This window comes from Tupaia chinensis, unplaced genomic scaffold (genome assembly GCF_000334495.1).
Source record: "Tupaia chinensis unplaced genomic scaffold, TupChi_1.0 Scaffold149851_1, whole genome shotgun sequence".
NCBI lineage: Eukaryota > Metazoa > Chordata > Mammalia > Scandentia > Tupaiidae > Tupaia > Tupaia belangeri.
In genome coordinates this window covers 494,162-515,002 of record NW_006209696.1, presented here as the reverse complement: position 1 = coordinate 515,002, position 20,841 = coordinate 494,162, and the positions used below count along the sequence as shown (strand labels likewise).

Here is a 20,841-nt window from a genome sequence, read left to right as displayed (position 1 = left end):
TCCCTACCTCACAACCTTGATCACTTTACCATTGAATGTAATCATTAAATATCTATAATTTATTATGAGCAACAAAAATATCATGATTTGTCCAAAGCTCAGCGTTAACTTCTGTACATCTATAACAAATCTAAGATTATCAAATTTTAAAATAATTCTAAGCAGTTATAATATATACTGACTTTAAAAATCCACTTATCTGTAAATTCATTCATTCAACTAATATTTATTGAACACTACTATGTACACTGTCCTATTCTAATCACTAAGGATACATGATAACCAAGACAAGTCTCTGTCTCATGGAATTGGCCTAATGATAAAGACATACGATAAGGAAATTCTGATGTATGGAACTGATAATTAAATTAATACTGTTACACGGTATGCTGGTGGCCCCTTTATAGTAAATGGTATTCGAGATCTTTTCTAAAGACATGGCATTTAAACTGGTATTTGAAAAATATGAACGTGGCAGCTCTGAGATCTAGAGGAAGAACATTCCAGAGAGAAGAGTTAATATATGGGAATTTGAAGTGTCTGTGAGAACAGTATTCTTGGTACACAACAGATGAGGCAAAGAGGCAAAAAGGAAAAGGGTTAAAAAAACCGCATGCTGGGACCAGTAGTTACATAATGGCTATGTCGCTGGACTCCCACGTAATCGACCGTGGTTTGAGTCCCGGACCCGGTGGCTTAAACTCACTCCGGGTGCATGTGCATGTGTGCCCAAGATCCTGAGAGGAGAATGGAGGAGAAGGGATTGTGGTGTGGCCATTCCCCCTGGGGGGTGATTCTTGCCTTCTGTCTCTCTGTCTCTCTCTGTCTTTCTGGCGAGCGCACGCACCCTATAGGAAAAACCTCTCCAAAAAAAGAAAAAAAACGCATACAAGGTTATTAGAATACTTCAAAAAGCAGTGGCTTTCTGAGGGTAGATATAGTGAGAATGGAGAGAGGTGGATGGATTTTAGATATGTCTTAACACAGGGCTTGCTAAATGGATTAGGGATGAAGGATGAAGAAAGAAAAATAAAAGATGAATTCTACATTGGGGGAATGAACAACTGGATCAATGATGACAGAGAAGAAACAGGTTTGTGGAAAAGAATTGAGAGTTGATTTTAGCCACATAATGCCTGAGATGTTAGGTATTAAAATAGAGATATCAAGTAGACAGGTGAAGATGAGGGTTCTGTAGAGCAGTCAGGGCCAGAGATCAAGATTTGAATTATATATATACATATATATATACACACACTGACACATGTGTGTATGTATATATATATATACAGATATATATTTATATATATATATATATATACAGATATATATATGTATACACAGAGAGAGAGAAAGAGAGAGAATTTAAGGTTTTAAAATCACTGAGGACAAAGCTGTGATAGAGAGGTAAGTCCAGGATTGAGCACTAAGGCATTCCAATTATTTAGAAGTTAGAGAATTAGAAGCCAATGGAGGAAACTGAGGCGTCTACTGGAAGGTAAAATGAAGAAACAAGAAGTGCAGTTGCTCCTCTGGATTAAATGTTTTTATGAAGTCAAGAATACAACAAAAAATGGTCACTGAAGTTACTGATGACCTTGACAGGGGAAGATTCTATTAAATGATTGAGTCAAAGCCTAAATGAGCTAAGGAAAAATGTAAGGAAACAAATGTACACGGTATTTAGAAACATCTCTTTAAAAAAGTTGTGTTATAAATGGAGCAAGAGAAATAGGATGCCCCCTGGAGGGAAAAGTGTGCGTCCAGAGATGTTTGTTTTTAGATAATGGATGCTAGAGCATATTTATAGAGAATAATTTGGGATATGGAGGGGAAATGATTATGCAAGAGAGGATAACTATTAAAAAGGCCTTGAAAGATAAGAGGGTTAGAGTTCGGAGCTAAGTAGGGAGGCTAGTTTTTGACAGAGGCAGGGACACAGAACCCCAAGACGGAAGGCAGTGTGCTATATCCAGATAGGTTGGTAGATTTGCAGTAGAAGGTAAAAACTGTCACATGTGCGTAGTTTTATTTTTAATCAAGAAGGAGATAAAAGTCAATATGGGGGTGGTGGGAAGGGATAATAAAATGAATGAGAAATGTGTTAAATAGTTGCAGAGTGGGAAAGTATACATACATGCATAATGAGTGGGTATTTATGCATGTGTAGTACATAATGGGAAAAAAACTGTTATATAAAATATTTCAAAGGCATCTTCACTAAATTTTTTTGAAACTTCTTATCGGATGACCTGAAATTTTTAATTCTAGACTTTCCACAGATTCTGAAAAGATTTTTTTTCTAGAATGTAGAGATTAAGTGAGAACTTCTCAATGCCATAGAAACTTCTCATGTTTTCTTATTTATTTTTGTCTATTACAAAGCAAAATGCAGAAATTTTTAGCTATTCAGTTATAATTCAAACCCTGAGAAAATTAAAAATGTGTTAATATTAATAATACATCCTGAAAGATATACATTGTATATTCAACCCATCTGTTTTCTCTAACACTATTTTGAAGACTTACGCTCCCATCTGAATTTTTATTTATTTAAAAAAAAAATTTTAAGAGAGATTTTTGCTATAGGGCACATGTGCTTGCTGGAGAGACAGAGAGAGACAGAGAGACATAAAGCAAGAAAGTACTCCCAAGAGGGGATGGCCACACCACAATCCCTTCTCCTCCATTCTCCCCTTGGGATTTTGGGGACACACACACATGCACCCAGAATGAGTTACAGGGTGTCACATCCGGGATTTGAATTGCAGTTGGCCATTTGGAAGTCCAGCAACATAATTAACCATTATGCCATCTGCTGGTCCCTCCCATCTGAATTTTTTAAAAGAAAAATAAGAGACACAAGGCAATAATATTTTAGTAAAAATAATTTTATTTTGTCTGTTTTCATATGAAAAAACATGAATACCCTCTGTCACTTGAGAGAAATACATGGGCAATGTGGTCATTTCGTTTGTTGTACCCCTCCCTATCCTACAGGAAAGTTGTGATCTTTTCACTATGCTTGGTGCTTTATTTCTGGATAGGCTATATGTAATTCAACATGTTGGAATTTAAAGATGCACATTTATTCTTTAGGTTTGGTGTAAAATCAGATTGTGAATAATGGGATCAGTCTGCTCTCCATTTTCTTTTTTATTCTAGCCTAGCCAGAAGTTATAGATATACATGTAAATGTAAATATGTATCTGATTAAGCCATTTTATATATTTCAATGGCCATGTCAAATTTTAATTAGCAGATGATGTCAACAGTTACAGTGCACTCAAAATAAGAGTTATAAAAATCTTCATAGCACAAAATTCTAAAAGTTTATTCATTTAATACTAAATTGTATATTTATATAAAATACCTACATAACAAATGTCTGGGTTGAGACATCTAGTCCCTCATAGAGCTATATTTCAGTAATGAAAAACTGCACCTGAAAATATTTTTCCTTCCTATAAGCATAAATGACCTCTTTTAAAAAAGTATTTATCATTAATTAAGATATTTATCATTAATTAAGGATATAGCACTATACCCATCTATCCTTAAAAAGGGGGAAAAGATCTGTTTGTGAGAATAAGGAAGTGCAGCACTGTATTTTTTTTCTCTTTGGCATTATATCACCATCTGGAGGTTCAATATGCCTTCCACTTGGGTTCATTGCACAAGCCTATGTTCTCTTTTCTGGGAGTATTCACAATATGGTAGAGAGATAAAAAAGTAAAAGAGTGTTAACAAATTGAACTGCAAGCCTACCTATTTTCTACTTTACTAAAGCAGTGAAGTAGTCCAGATTTATTTGAAGGTGGTGTTGTTTTCATCTTATAAAATCTACTATAATATTATGATGTTCCATGTAAATTTTCATGTGCTGGCATGCTTACGAGTTAATAGTGTTAGAGAATGCTCAGCTCTCAACATGAGGGATTGTTTGTGGTGAATTGCATTACATATGTCATCTATTTACTGAAAGAATATGGTGTTTAGCAAAACTACCTGCTGAGCAACATAATAAGACTTTTGTACAACGTACAAATTACTTATTATTGTATTTTATTTTTCTATGATTTCCTAAGAAGCATTATCAGGGTCTTACAGATGGAGTAAGCCTGTTTATTAAAATATCTATTAGCAAATAAAAGTTACAGTTCTGGTGGTTGAATTTGTGATTTTTTTTTTTTTTGGTATTGTTGTATTGATATATCTTTAATGTAATTTATGTTAGTCTCTTAAACTTAGATGCTCTTTAGACACTTCAATAGTTTTGGATGTAAAATCATAGTTATAATCTATCAAAATAAATAATGTCACTAAGATCTAGGCAAAGTCACATAACTCATTATAAATAAGTGAAACACATTTTTGTAGTGATTTTACATTGGCAGAATATTTTGTGAGATTTGAGTATTGAATTGAATTGGTCGCTGCAGGGTAGTACTGTATTACAGATGATAAAAAGACACACACTACTTCCAACTGTTCAAACACAGGCTTAGACCATCAGTGTTCATTTCAAATATTTCCTATAAATTTTAAATTAGGGATTTTCTATATTCTTTTAAAGTTTCTATTAAGAAAATACATAAAAAGTTTCCTGAACTAACTGGAATGGGGCTGTACTCATATCTCATTCTTATCTTTTTAAAAATAATTTCCCTTATATAGTTCCAAAGGCCAGTATTAAATTAAGACCAGTAAAGAGAGTATTTAAAACTCTCTTCTCTTAAACAGGTACCATAAGTAGCCTTAAGAAAAATCACATACCATTTTTTAAGCTTGTTATTGTCATAATAGAGACAATATTTGTCAAGAATAAAACTAGAGTCAAACTAGCTTCTTAAATCAAGTGGAACAATTTTATGCTGAGCCTGAGTGTACTCTTTTCTTTATTCATGATAGTGTGTATACATACACCAAAGAGAAAAAGAGAGAGAGAGATGAGCGCCCTCCAGAGAGTCTGGTTATACTGCAATCCCTTTCCTCCAGTCAGATCTCCCACACTCACACACGCGTCCTATGTGTTTCAGGCTGACTGAGCTGAGGATTCCAACTGCAGTCACCATATGGGATCCCACTTCTCTTGAGCGGTGCCTTACCATTGTTCTATGGAGCCGGTCCTCTGTACTTTTGAGAGCAATTTTAGTTGGCAGAGAAACAAGACAGTAGATTCAATCATAAGAAATACAATTCAAGGCTAACATTTTCAAGAAAGACATTTTCTAAATGATTGAAAAGATGGGTTTTATGACCACTATTTCATCTCTGGTAATAATAATAATCAACTACACTCACCTAACAAAACTATTTGCATAATTTTTTGACCAAATAATTACCTGTCTGCCCAAATTTACTGAAAAATTGAATGTTTAATCTGCCCATGTTATTGCAAGTTTTCACCAAATGTTTTGCGCTATGCAAAAATAGAACTCACCTTAATGGTAGAAAATATAAACTTCAAACAGCAAACAGTAAGTTTGTCCATAGAAGTTTTGTGGAACATAAGGTCTCTGCTTATCTCTAAGAAAAAAAATAATGTTATATTCTGACTATATACAAATTAGCTTCTATCTGTTATTAAAGTGAGACATAATAACCAAGAACTCAGGAAAATTTTTAACACCTCCCTGTAAAAGCATTCAGAGATAGAAATGAAAAAACTGCCCCATTAAGGGGGTGGGTCAATCTCTTTCATATAATAAACATTTTCTTTTTTTTTTTTTTTTTGGAGAGGTTTTCACTATAGGGCGCGTGCGCTCGCCAGACAGACAGAGAGAGACATAGAGACAGAAAGCGAGAAATCACCCCCCAGGGGGGATGGTCACGCCGCAATCCCTTCTCCTCCATTCTCCTCTAGGGATCTTGGGCACGCACGCACACGCGCCCGGCGTGAGTTTTAAGCCACCGGGTCTGGACACGAACCGCGGTCGACTACGTGGGAGTCCAGCGACATAGCCATTATGCTAACTGCTGGTTCCCTCATATAATAAACACTTCAGGACAAAGGCATACATGTTCTTCAGAATTGAAATGGAGTCATTTGTGTCAATCCTGATTAAACAAATCTGGAAAGGCTATGTGGTGCTTTCTCACACTAGTATACCAGATAACAAGAACTCCTATTTAAAGAACTCTGCCAGAACCACAACCTTGCACAAAGACTACTTTAACCTGACACAAGGACTATTTCTGCAAAAACATCTACCCCCCAAACTACCTGTCAAACTGATGACAATGACATCAGTAACAAAGGGTGTTATCAATTCACCCTCATTACTAATTTCAAAACAATGATGTGAACCATTTACTCCATCCCTCCTGCTTATGGTTTTTGCCATTAAATCCTGTCTGAGGATTGTTAGACCTGGGTGAGCATGCTCAAGGCTACCTGAATAATATTCATTGGGACTGCAAGCGAGGTGTAGTTCTCATTCTTACACCCAAATAAACTGCTTTTAGTTTATATGTTTTGCCTCATTTTACTTTCATTTTTAGGTTGACAAAGAAGATATGAAATTATTTATTGAATGTCTCCTATATGCCAAACATTTATAGTGAGTTATTGCTTTAATCCACAAAACCACCAGATGAGATAAATAGTACCTTTTTGAAGCTCAGGAAGCTTAAGTGCAGAGAGAATACATACTAATAAGTTATATATATATGTATTTATATACATTCCATTTTAGAAAAACATTGTATATTAATACTTTGGGATCTATTACTACAGGATTTTTGTTCGTTCATTTTGTTCTGGCCTTTCAACAGTCACTAGCAGAACCACATTGTTATTCATTGTCAAAATAACAACTACAATTGGAAATGTGGAGAAGTGCCAAGAAGTACCCCATACTTTGACATAATTCCTTCTAAGTTTTTTTTTCCTCCCTGCCCTCCTAAATCTATTTAACAGGTCTGATTATAAATGTTAAGTCTAAATTTACTACCCTAGTAAAGATAGGGTGGTAAACAGAACACAAGCTACTGGAAAGGGGAAAACAAACAAACAAAAAACAAACTCAAATCCCTGGCTAAGAAGGGAAATGAAGAAAACTCTTTGACTAACCATGAAAGCCCATTCTTTGGTTGGGGGTGAGGGGTGGGGCGAACTGAAAGGTCGACCAAAAAATTCCTAGATTCTTGAAATGATTGGCTCTGTAGTCTGTGCACTGGAAGCCATAGTAATAAAAAGAAAGGGGAAAGTACCTGTCTAAATAGTCTCAAAATCAGGGTCATTTGTTACTATAAAATGAAGTGGGATTTAAGGTGGCTAACTTTTAAGTATTGACTATTAATGCCCTGGCTGACCACATGCTGATTTGACGCTGGGGGCTATAATCCAATCACACAAGATTAAGCATCGTGGAAATCTCTGCGGGAAACCAGAACTAAGAAAGACGATTACAGACATACTTCCGTTGCCAAATAATGCCTGTCTCTTTACACCGTTTTTCTCCTCTCACTAACTACATGAACAGCTTTGCCGCTCCAGGACTCAGGGTCTATGATCTGTCAGATCCCAGAGGCCGGCCAATGTCACGGGAAGCCGACAACATCTCGTCTTGCTGAGCAAAGAACGCTGCGCCCTGTAGTCACTGCCACCACGCTGCACCGGTGCGGGTTAAAAAGCCAAGGCCTTCTGCGGCCCGTGGGCGCCACGCTCGCCGCCCACCCCTGGGAGCGGCTGAGACCTGGGCCAGGACTCGCTTCCCAGAAGGCCGTGCGCACGCCTACAGCTCCCATAATGCCTCACCGAGGAACTGCGGAAATCCTGGCCGGGGAGCGGCCGTTCACCCCGCCACTGTGTGCACACCTAATACAGTTCTTCAGCGTACCTCTGGCCTTTTCTTCTGACGCTGTTCTATTACAGAGGCAAGTGCACAGCGGACGACCGCGAAGACCCGCTGGGAGGCGTGGCTTGGGGACCGGAAGGAACTGTTGCCATGGGAACGCCGCGCGCCAACGCGCTTGCTCAGCCACTGATGCTCCGGCGGAGGCAGGGGCTGCCGGTAACCCCACTTAGTACAGCTGGTGCAGGCGTCGCTCAGAACCGGGGGTGTTAGGTTTGGACGCATAGAGAAGAGGGCTGAGCGACCCCCAGCCCCAGCACGAGATTTCCATTCCAGGGACGGATTTGATCCACTCTTGTGCCTCCCTAGCTCTTGGGCCCGCCGGAGTAACCTCAAAGATCAGGTATCTCCTCATCCCCTTTTTTTGTAGTCAGTTGGTGCACTCCCACCCCTGCCCTACCTTCTCCGTTGTTGAATCCTTCTTTGCCTTTTCCCCCGTGTTTTACTCCACGCGGGTAGTTTTTCCTAAAGCATGACAGTGGAAAAGGAGAGGTGGGCTTTTGTGGTGAGTACTAGCGACCCTAGCAAACGTATTGAACTGCTTTTGGAAAGTTTTTGGTTGATTTGAACACTGCTTAACTTTGGCTTTTTCATTTGGTGGTAATATGAAATTTCATCGTCCAAAATTGAAAGCCGAATAAGAATGTTTAGAGCAATAAGTACACTGGATTAACATGTCTGAAGTTTACAAAGTACCATTCATGGTGTTTGCCTGACCATTATCTCTCTGCAGCTTATCTTCCAACCTATTAAGTGTGGATGACATCTTAATTCTTCTGGACTTTTCTGCCAGGCTACATGTAATCCTTTAGGAAGCACTTTCTCAGAGAACAGCCAAGAGATGTTCTAATTCCAGAAGTTCTAATTCAAGAATTATTTCCAGAGTGCAGCAAGGATGCTTAGGAGCATATGAAAATAAATCAATTAAATTAGGTTAATATGTAGAGAACTTTAATGATGAATGTTTGAAGAGTAATGAGAAGTATGTGGACACAGTTGAATTGTGGCACTTCCTGCAGCAGCTAAGGGCTGGCAACACGTCTCTTCTCCTACCACATAGTGATGTTTCGAGGGTTGATGGACCCAAAGCAGCTTTACTGGAAAAGTTTCATTTCAAAACCATAGTGTAGATATTTAACAGTACCTTAGATGGTTATGAGCAGCCATCAAGCTATCATATAGCAAGCAATGTTGGTAACAGTTGTGACTGTAGAATACTGTCTTTGAATTGCTGATGAAATTGTTGTAAAGGTTTGTACTACATAGTTGTTTTTCCCTAAGAATTGATACAGTAAAACAAATAAACACTTAGGGATAAATTAACAAAGTAAACCTTACAGTTTTTGAGCCAATGAAATTAAAATCTAAGATAAGTATTTACTGTCTTTGTTTTTTTCTTTTTTTGACAGAGTACATGCGCTTGCCAAGAGAGAGACAAAGAAGGAGAAAGTACTCCCCCACTGGGGTATGGTCATCCACAGTTCTTCCACCTCCATTTCTCCATCTTGTAGAATTATGGACACATGCGTGTACGTGTGTGCACATGTACACACATACACAGAAAAGGCTCAGTGTGTTTTTCAAGCCACCCAGGGCCACAGATGTAACTGCAGTTTGCCATGTGGGATCCTTAATCACTAAGCCAGAGGCCAACCCTACTTTCTTACTCTATACTGGTATGATAAAGTTCTTTTAAAGTAGCACTTAGTAAGACACTTCAGGATAGTCACAATTCACAAATATTTATTGGATTCTTGGAAAAGTCATGATGCATTTTTCTGTTCTACGTGAATATGTGTCAGGATATTTCCGACTACCTGATAGTAAGGTTTGGTAAAATTGTGTGTGTGTGTGTGTGTGTGTGTGCATATGTATTTATACAAAACCCAATCTGTGTGTGTGTGTGTGCATAGGTATTTATATACAAAACCCAATCTCCAGATGGATTTGTGGTGATTTTATAAAAATATACAAGTATAAGGGCAAAGAGCAAAGAAGAAATGTATCTGGATTTTCGATTTCTACTGAGAAAAAACTCAACCCAAAACTGAAGGAATCAAGCAAGCAAACAAAACCAGTCAATTTAATATAACTTTATATTGTTATAAAATACTCCAGTGGGGTTGACTTCAGATAAAGATTTAGCCGGTGTCTCAAATGATATAGCCAAAAGTCTGTTTTTCTCAACTCTCTAAGAATCAGCATCAGACTCTACATGAACGCTATTGTTCATACATTTTAAGTTTCCCAGAAAGGTCATAATGGCCTAATTCATAGATGATTTCAAGTATCACAATTGTCAGACTAAGTGATACTGAGGCTGGCTGTGATTTTTCTTAAATGTCATAAATTACCGTGGGAAAGGTAGTTATTTCAAGGGCATTATCTGTGTTGCTAGGGGTTATAAGCTGCCAGTCTGCATTTAAGTTAAGGCTCCTTTCTGGTAATCGGCTTATGCTCTGTTTACTAAGTGCAAAGCTACATTCATATGGTTTTCCCAGTATCATTCTATATCTTTAAATTATTAAATTTTATATATATATGTGTGTGTGTGTATATATATATATGTGTGTGTGTGTGTGTGTATATATATATATTTTTTTTTTCATACTTAAGGTATCTGGGTGCTATAGCTTTTGTCTTTCTTATTTGCAGCAGGTTTGTAAGTATTCGAATTTCAATATGGGATTGCTAGACAGACTTTCAGGCTTGCTTGGCCTGAAGAAGAAGGAGGTTCATGTTTTATGCCTGGGGCTAGATAATAGTGGCAAAACAACAATAATTAACAAGCTTAAACCCTCAAATGTAAGTACCTTCTTTAGATGCTTTATGTATTTTCTGCTACTGGAGAAAGTTATGTGCAGAATTATTTTGCTTGGCATTGTAACTTTATGTAGTCATATTATGAAACCCTGTTAACCTTGAAGTACTTAAATTAAGTTCAGTTATAATTGCAGTGTATTTTATGTTGCATATAGATAAATCTTGATTATTATACTGGAATATTCTTTTCAAATGTCTTTCTTTTTTCTTTTTTCATTTTTCCAAAAGATTATCAAAAATTTGCCAAGTTTACTTTCAAGTTTCATTGCCTACCTTTTACAGGAGGAGCAAAACAAAGGGAACAATAAATCATTTTTATAGGTTATGTGGATAATGGACAGTTTATCCTAGAAGTGTGATATGCATAGCAATAATAGTAAGCAAGACTTTTAGCAGTAAGTTTCTGCACACATTTTAATAACTGAAAAATATGTGAAATTAGCACATTAACATATGATGCATAAGTTACAGTTAAGTTCTGATACATGTAAAGAAAAACCACATATCTGTGCTTTCCAAATTACTGGCACCACTTCTGAGTTTTAATCTTTGGGCAGTTCTATCTCATTGGAAAAATTAACATACAGGTTGTGAGAACAGAATAATTTACTTTGCGATTTTTTTCTCTATCTTCCTTTTCTTTCTGTCTTTCATTCTTTTTATTATTTTTTTTAAATAAATTGATGATAATAGCCAAGGGACTCCTTGAAATAGGACTTTTTAAATGTTCCCAAGCCTCTGTCTCTCAAATATGAAGATAACACTTCCTACATTGAACCCAAGGAAAAGTCTCTATGAGCACACTGCCACTATTATAACATTATTTTCAGTGAATTATTGATGCCTTGCAAAAAAAAATGTGCATCTCATTGTATAGTAAAGTTGTCCCTATTTGTTTTCTGGATAAAATAAATAAATCTCTAGGTAACTAGAGGAGTCTTGGACCCAAACTGGTTTTTATTATTGATAATAATTCCTGCAGCAGCTAAGGCTGACAACACATTTAGCAAACATTTTCTAAATGTTTGCTTATTATTAATGTACCGAGGTTGCTGGTATTTTCTAAACCGATGAATAAGTAGAGAGGGACTTTTTTATTTATTTATTTTTTTTTTTTGAGAGGTTTTTGCTATAGGTCACATATGCTCACCAGAAAGACAGAGAGACAGAGAGTCAGAAAGCAAGAAATCACCCTCCCCGGGGGGGTGGGGGGATGGCCATGCTGCAGTCCCTTCTCCCCCATTCTTCTCTCTTGGGATCTTGGGCATGTGCACACACGCGCCCGGCACGAATTTAAGCCATCAGCTCCATTACTGGAACCACGGTTGACTACATGGGAGTTCAGCAACATAGCCATTATACCAACTGCTTGACCCAGAGAGAGGGACTACATTTTAACTTGGTAACTCTTTTCAGGAATCTAGTCTTGGTGTCATTTTCTTAGAGATACACTCTATATACTTTTTTTTTTTTTTTTTTTAATGCCATAGGGAACTTGTACACACACAAGATGGGTCAGGGAGAGAGAAAAGAAAGCACTCTCAGAGCCTGGTCACACTACAGTCTCCCTTTCCTCCATTTTTCCATCCTGTCAGGATCCTGGACATGCATGCTCATGTGCAATGTGTTTTCAAGCCACCATGCTGGAATTTGAATTATGGCTGCCATGTGGGATCCAACTCACTCTGCACAGCACATAAATCTTGTACTACAGCGTTGGCTCAATATATACCTTTCTTTTAAAATTCTAATCTTGGGACCAGCAGGTAGCATAGTGGTTAAGGCACTGGACTCCCATGTAGTTAATGGTGGTTTTAGTCCCAGACATGGTGGCTTGAAACTCATGCTGGGTGCATGTGTATGTGTGCCTATAATCCTGAGAGGAGAATGGAGGAGAAGGGATTGTCATGTGGCCATCTTCTCCCCGCCCCACCAGGGGGGAAGGGTGATTTCTCACTTTCTGTCTCTCTGTCTCTCTCTGTTGTCTCTCCAATGAACATACGCAGCCTATCGCTAAAATCTCCCTCCTTTCCCTGGAGATTGGCGGGGTTTTTTCTTCATAATAATTGATAACTTTACCACATGATTGGCACAGTGAAAACCCTTAAAATTGAGCCAGTCTCATAGCCTATTGATTGAGAGAATCAGATTCTACATAGCCAAGTGTGGTTTGGGTCCCATCCCCTGCATCTTGAAAAACATGCCCAAACCTGTCTCAAATCCTGACAGGAAGGAGAAATGAAGGAGAAAGGATTGCAGCATGATCATTCCACATTACATATTGCTTAATCCTCTCCTTTTTTTTTTTTTTTTTTTTTTTTTGTCTTTGATTGGCTAGCATATGGGCCCTCTGACAAAAAAAAAGAAAAAAGAAAAAATTCCTTAAAATCAAAATGGTGGGGTTTTTTTTAGGGCAATAAAAATTAGGAAACTCTGCATTCCAAAGTTTATCGTACAGTGAAGGAACTCCAAGTTTTGAGGCAGGAATCTCAGTAGCAGGAAATAAATTTTCTTTGACATAAATAAAATAAATGATATTTTTGAAGAATATGAAAGCAGCTCAAAGGATAGCCAGAAGGGAAAGCTGAGTAAGCAAACTTCAGGATGGTAAAACTAGGATAGCTCTGGAAGATTTTTTCACTTGCATGTTATTATTAAGGTAACCAAGCTCCAGTGACTTCAACTTCTGTCTTTTCAAGTGACTTTAAGTGGCATAGTGGTTAAGGTACAAGACTTCTATGTGGCCAACCACAGTTTGAGCCCTGGATCTGAGGGCCTGAAAATCATGCCGGCGTGTGTGTGTATGTGTGTGTGTGTGTGTGTGTGTGTTTGCACACACGTGCGAGCATGCACACATGCCCAAAATCCCAGAAAGAGAATGAAGGGGAAGGGATTGCAGCATGGCCATCCTCCCTGGGAGGTGATTTCTCAGTTTCTCTCTCACTGTCTCTCTCTGTTGAGTGCATGTGCCCTATAGGAAAAACCTTTAAACATAAATACAAATAAACAGATTTCACAAAAATAGACTCAGAGGTTGAACATGATGTGAGACAAAAATTTTTCATCTAGTCCGCCTGTTTTCCCATAAATTCAATAAGATGAACTAAAGAGGGATTTTTCTTAAGTTATACTCGTTGCAGTATGGAAAAAGTTGAGGATCAGACTGAATTAGTGAGTGTAATTGTAATAGTAGCAAACATTTGTTGAATGTTTACTATAGTACAGACACCATGGTGAATATTTTGCATTCACCAGGTCATTTCTCATGATAGCTTTAGAAGTTAAGGATAATAGTATTTCACATTCAAGTAAACCAAGGCTTACAAAAGTTAAGTACCTTGTTCAAGGCAGCATAAGCAGTTAGGAGCAATGAGGAGGCTGTTGTAGTGATTTAAAGAATTGATAAGGGCCTGAACTGTTACTGAGATACTGGGTCATCAGAAAAGTCATGACATCTTTTCTGCGTTTTTCTATGCAAAAATTCATCATGGCTTTTCCAATGACCTGGTAGAACCAGTAAACTTAGAGAATGTTTATTTGTGAAGTGTAAAAAAGGGGAGGAAATCAAAAATAACTTCTAAGCATTTGGATCAGAAAGTGGGTGAAATTTTCCTGAAACAAAGGAACAGTTTTGATGGTGGAAAACAAAGAGGCATTTGATGACTTAGATTGTCAGTAAAATGCATTTTAGTTGCCTGTGGGACTTGTTAACTGGTCTTTTGCTGCTCTCTTGCCCTCTTCCAGTCTTTTCTCCACCCACAGTTCCCCACCATGGTCTTTAAGCCTACCTCTGGAAGAGGTACCTCAGTCTACCACTTTTTCTCCTACTCAATACAGTTTAGACATACAGACCTTTTCTTTTTCCCCTAGTGGCGTGTTCCTTCCTCCTTTAGGACCATCGCACTGACTGATTGCACTGACTGGAATGTTCTTTGCCAAGAACTTGCTATAGCATTTCTCCTCATTGTCATTGACTCGTGGGTCAGAGGTCACCTCCACTCAGGAGGGCAGATAGCACCTCCACAGAGTCACCTTACCTGAGTTCTCTGTTTCCAGGCCACCCTATCTGCCATGATCCCACTGTGAATCACCTTTCTTTGCATTAACAACTGCTCAAAATTGTGCTCAAATGGCACTTAGTTGTTTAAAGTTGTTTGCTTCCTTTATGTTATGAACTCCAGGAGAGCAGGGACTATCTAGATGTGAGGACAATACCAGACATACTTTATACTCAAAAGTACATGTTGAAAGATGCAAAAGTCCTGCATGTGAACTCAGGGTGACTTATTAAAACCATTTACAAAAACTTTTAAGTTCTTAGTCATTTGCAGCAAATTACAGAAAGTGAATTGGGGGCCAGCCAATGACGTGGTTAAGGCAACTGGATCTCAAATGATCAACTATGCGGTTTGAGTTCTAGACCTGGCAGCATGGAAAATGCCTGTTGTTTGTGTGTCCAAAATGCCAAAAGGGGAAATGGGAAAGAAGGGATTGCAGTGTAGCCATCTCTTATGGGGGAGTGCTTTCTCACTTTCCTTCCTCCCTCTCTGGCCAGTGCACATGCCCTGTAGCAATTTTTTTTTTTTTTAAAGAAAAAGAAAAGAATTAAATACCCACTCTGTAGATATAAATTAGTAAGCCTTAAACTCTATAAAGAATTTCTATGCAGTGAGCCTCTTGCAGAAATTTAATTTTGTTTCATCATGTCATCTCCTTAGTGGCATATTTTAAGAATAGAAAATCTGCATGCCTTTTTTAACCTGAGGAAAAATTCATGTTTGGTAATTGCAAATTTCTGAACCTTGTCTTTTCTCTGAAGGCTCAATCTCAAGATATAGTTCCAACAATAGGATTCAGCATAGAGAAATTCAAATCACCCAGGTAATCCACTCTATCTCTGTGACTAAGAAGTAGTGGGCGAAAAATAATATCAAATTTATTGGGTCATTACTTCTACTCTTAGAAAAAGTAATTTATTATTTCAGAAGCCCATAGATAGTAACATGTTCAAACCACTTGATTCTGGTTTATTTTTGAGCTTAGACAAACCCCAGTAATTTCAATAGCAAAGAAAACATCTTTCCATATGTTATTTATTGCAAAATCATATTTACATTAATACATTCACTTTATAGAACTTTTACTTGAAAATTGGCTCATGTTGAGTAGTATATATCAAGAGTGGTTTCCTTGATTGAAAATAATTTAAAATTTTAAGTAAAAGTTAACACTTTAAGGTAGTCACTTAGGATATAGTCATGCTTTGTTGTTTTTTGGTTTTTGTTTTTATTTTCCTGTAGTTTGTCTTTTACAGTGTTTGACATGTCAGGTCAAGGAAGATACAGAAATCTCTGGGAACACTATTATAAGTAAGTATGTTTGTGAATGTTCCTTAACTAGATGGTAATATTTTTATAACAAAAAATGATTATATGGGCTGTGTTGTATTGTTCATTTTTTGTATGATTTAAGTACTATTCCTAATTTTAAAAATGCTTAATCTGACTCCATGTTGTTCAAATTGTTCAGATCTTTCATGACCTTTGAGCCTTTGCATATGCTGTTCTTTGTTCAGTCTTTGTTTTTTAACATTACTTATTTATTTCTTCCATGAGAAAGAGAGAGAGGTACTTTAAACAGGGGCTTATGCTGTGATTCTTCACAAGCGGTCTCAGCCAGCGGAATCTCGGGTCCCTGAGTGTGCTCAGCATGTGAGGTCCACGCAGTTTCTGAATCCCAGTCTTGTATACATCCTCCCACGTTGCCGAGCTCTGTGCTGCCACTGCACCACCACGGCTGGGCCCATCTCTCAGTTTTTAATCCCCTGTTTCATCCTACTTCTTTTCAGTTTAAGGTTATTATATTCATGTTTTAAGAACCAGCTCAAAAGTCACTTCCTCTGAAGTTTCACTGTGAAGCCCAGTAATTCTGTCCTCTGCATATACAATCATGCTTATCATGTCTTGAAGTCCTATGCCAGAGCTGCCTCCCTAATATGACTGTGAACCCCTTAAGGGAAGGGATTATTTTTTTATTCAGATTATTTCTTCAAGGCCTAATAAGATGTTTAGCATATAGATCAGTAAATATTATTGACTAACTGTAGTTAAAATAACAGTATTGTCTAGCAGTTGATACATCTGTTCAATGAGCAATTCTAAACAAAATACTTTCCGGTTTACACAATTCAAGTGTTCACTGATTACTTTAAATTAACAGCTGTCAAGTTACTAAGATCCAAATGTATTATACATTCTCAAGATTGCATGTGGCATTAAAATAGACTCATTTACTTCTAATATAAGTAGGACTCCTTCATTTAACAGCATTGTCATTCATTTTCAGAGTGTGAAACTAAAAACAACGTCCCTGACTAAACTTCCTTTTATGATTATGCACTCCTTCCTTGAAATGATACATGATGACTGTAAGATTTAGGTCAGATTTAGATGTAAATTGGTTAACTTTTTCCCACTGATGTCAGAACAAATATTGTATTCCTGAGTTAGGAACCAAAGGAGATTTAGTCCAAATAGTCTTTCAGTGAGCATTTTAATATTGGGTTGTCAGAAAAATCTTGATTTTTTTTTTGTTTGTTTTTCTATGCAAAATGCACCATGTCTTTTCCGACAACCCAATAGATTGAAGGACTCAGTTTATTTCATTCCTTTCATGAGAAGGAGAGAGAGAGAGAAAGAGAGAAATAAGTGCCCTCAACAGGGACTCACGTCGCAATCCCCCTACAGCTTTTCCAGCCAGCCAGGATCACGGGCGGCATGCCCAGCATATTAACGCATTGACCACAGAACCAAACTCATGATGTTCCACATTGATCCAGCTTGGCTTGAGCAGCACATTTACCCTGAAGTTCTGTTAAAATTATACAGATCCAGAAAATAAAATGCTTCAGATTTGAGGGTCAGTTTGAAAAAGGAAATGTGGTGTGTCTATGTTATTCTGCATTACATTCCCTGGGAGAATGCAGTTTTTTGGATTTTGCTTGTTTATTTTACAGTACAGATGCTCCTTGACTTAAGATGGGGTTATATTGAATAACTATTACTAAAATAAATGTATTCTTTCATAGCTAACTTTAAAAAGAGTACATTTATTTAAATTATAGCAACTCTGATATAACCCTAGAACATTTCTGTTATATAACTTCTGCATATTATTCTGATGCTGTAAAAAATGTAATAGCATGACAAGAGAAGTAGTGTTCATTTTTTAAAGTTTGAGAATTATAGATGTATTTTCCTTTTTTTTTTTTTTTTTTTTTTTTTTTGACATAGGGTGCATGCACTCCCTGGAGAGAAACAGAGAGAAAGAAAGGGAGAAATCATCCCCACGGAGGATGCCCATGCCACAATCCATCCTCCTCCATTCTCCTATTGAGGTTTTTGGTACACACACATGAACATGTGCCTGGCTTGATTTTCAAGCCAATAGGTCTGGGACTTGAACTGTTGAATCAGCCATGTGGGAGTCCAGTGCCTTAACCACCATGCCACCTGCCAGCCCAGAGAAGAGAAAAGAATATTTAAAAAAAAATTATTTCCCTTAAATTTTGCTATTCATAAATTCATCGTCTTTTATCTTTTTATATGCTTCATTTTTGAAATATGTGATATAGTGCCAGCTTGAAGCATGGTAGTTAAGGCACTGGACTCCTACATAGCCAACTGCAGTTTGAGTCCTGGACTCAGTGTCTTGGAACTCACACTAGGTATGTGTACATGCATGCCCAAAATCCCAGGAGGAGGATGGAGAAGAAGGGATTGTGGCATCCCCTTGGGGAATGATTTATCATTTTCTCTCTCTCTGTCTCTGTCTTTCTCTCTCTCCAGCAAGTGCATGTGCCCTTATGGCAAAAACCTAAAAAAATAAAATAATTAAAAAAAGAAATATGCAATACACACTTTATATAATTAAAGAGATAGGAGCCATCTAAAATTATATTCCTTGTATATTTTTTATCCTCTTTTTTATTTAATGTTCTATAATATGAGTAAATCAGAAAAACAAGTTAACTAATGGCTGCCTAATATTTTTCAAACAGCTGTGCCAAAATTTGCTTAATCACTTCTCTGCTTTTGGACATGAAAACTATTCTATTTTTGAAGATCATAAACAACCCTTCAGTTTATATTCTTTTGTTTTAAATCTTAGCCATAGTTCATATTTCCTTACTATGAATTCTAAAAGTAAGTTCACTGACTTAAAGTGATTGAACATTTTTTAAGGTCTTTAATCAATTTTTTAAGAATTTCTTCCATGATTGATAGATAGATAAACACCCTGAATAGGGTCCTTACACCACAAACAACCTCTAATTTTGGCAAGCCTGGATCACGGGCACGAGCATGCATGCTTGACGTGTCAAGGAAGTCCTGCATCCCGGGACCTTCCCCGTGTGGGTCCAATTTTGTTACTGTAGCACCAGTGCCTGGACCCTTGGTAGATTTTTTAAAAATTATTTTTATTTAACTTTATTTATTTTAATTTGGTCAGAGAGGGACAGAGAGAGAAAGAATGAGGGAGAGTGAAAAAGCAAGCTGCCAGGTCTGGGACTCGAACCATGGTCAGCCATGTGGGAATCTAGCGTCCTTAACCACCATGGTACCTGCTGGCCCCTTGGCGTTTTTAACCATACTGGTTTCTATGACACTAGCAAATTATGGCCATGATAATGTGCATTATCATTTTTTAACTGGTAGAAGAAAAGAGTGTTATGTGGTTATGTGTTTATTTTATTTGGTTACTAATTCCATTAAAATTTAAAATTATACCTTATAACTGTCATAACCAAGTATGTACAAAATAAGCATAGATGTCCAATAAATATGTGAAAGAATATTGAATCTTACCAGCAGTTAAATACAAAACAAAATGATATACAACCCAACTGGTGTAGATTAAAAAGAATGAAAATAGCCAGTGCTGGCGAAAGAGTAGGAAAAGCATTTGTAGTCAGGTAAATTGATAAAAGTGTTTGTGGAAAACAATTTGGCAATGCTTATCTAAATTATATAGTCCTAGAAATTTAACTCAAAAGAACAAATATTAAAGCGTCAGAATTTTTTTTTTTGGGGGGGAGCAGCAGATGGAGTAGTTGTGGCACTGGACTCCCACATGGCTGACCACTGTTCGAGTCACAGATAAAGCAGCTTTAAACTCATACCAGGCACATGTGTGTGCATATCCAAAGTCCTGAGATAGGAGAAGGAACTGTGGCATTGCCATTCCCCCGAAGGGAGTCTGGTTTCTCATGTTCTCTCTCTCGGTGTCTCCAGTAAACACATGGGACCTATAGCAAAAATCCCTCTTAAAAAAAAAAAAAAGAAAAGAAAGAAAAATTTTTTAAATATTAAGTAGAAAGAAATTTGTTCCAAAGTTTTTCCTAATAATGAAAATATGGAAATAATCTCAAAGTTTAACAACAGAGGTTTGACGCAATGTTTAATGACACATCATGGAATATGATGCTATTTAACTGTTTTATAAAAGAAAGGTGCAGAGGAATCAGTTATGTGTGAAGTGTTGGTATGATCAATTAAACCAGTCAAAGGCTATCTGTCAGCTTTTTTAAAAAAAGAATTATTTACTTAATTATATTTATTCATTCATTTATTTTCATTTGACCAGAGAGAGACCGGTGGGGGGGAGGGAAGTGAGAAAGCAAGCCTCCAGGTCCAAGACTTGAACCATGGTCAGCCATGTGGGAGTGTCCAGCGCTTTAACCACCATGCCACCTGCTGGTCTCTGCTACCTATCAGCTGGTAAAAAATCAGATAGAATAAAATAAAATCTATTTGTTGGTTGGTCTTTTATTGGAGTAGTTAGGTGCAGAGGAAGCCATATTCCATAGGCAGAACAGGATACGAGTTCCAGTACCATCAGCTTGAAAAATATGCTGGGCACATGTGTGTCTGGAGTTCTGACTGAATTGAAAAAAGCATCGTGGCATGACTGGACCCTGTTCAAGGGTGCTTTCTGTGCTTTCTCCCTACCACCTCTTGTGCAAATGCAAGTACCCTGTGGCATGAAAAAAATAAATAAAAATAGCTACTTGTAAGTATAGTGTTTTTTTGGTTTTTTGGTTTTTTTGAGAGGTTTTTTCGCTATAGGGCGCGTGTGCTCACCAGACAGATGGAGAGAC

The 20,841-nt window shown here is 37.3% G+C and overlaps 1 protein-coding gene across 2 annotated transcripts in view; it reads left to right on the top strand.

The window, feature by feature from the left end:
* The first annotated feature begins 7,965 nt into the window (after positions 1 to 7,965).
* ARL6 (ARF like GTPase 6) overlaps positions 7,966 to 20,841 on the top strand; it is a 29,488-nt gene continuing 16,612 nt past the window's right edge. Inside the window, exons 1-4 of one of the 2 annotated variants that reach the window (XM_006171562.3) lie at positions 7,966 to 8,202; positions 10,518 to 10,664; positions 15,502 to 15,563; positions 15,983 to 16,051. In XM_006171562.3, the coding sequence (XP_006171624.1) occupies positions 10,542 to 10,664; positions 15,502 to 15,563; positions 15,983 to 16,051 (254 nt within the window). In that variant the 5' untranslated portion in view covers positions 7,966 to 8,202; positions 10,518 to 10,541. Of the gene's footprint in view, positions 8,203 to 10,514; positions 10,665 to 15,501; positions 15,564 to 15,982; positions 16,052 to 20,841 lie in introns of both variants that reach the window. The other variant, XM_006171561.3, reaches the window with a different exon arrangement.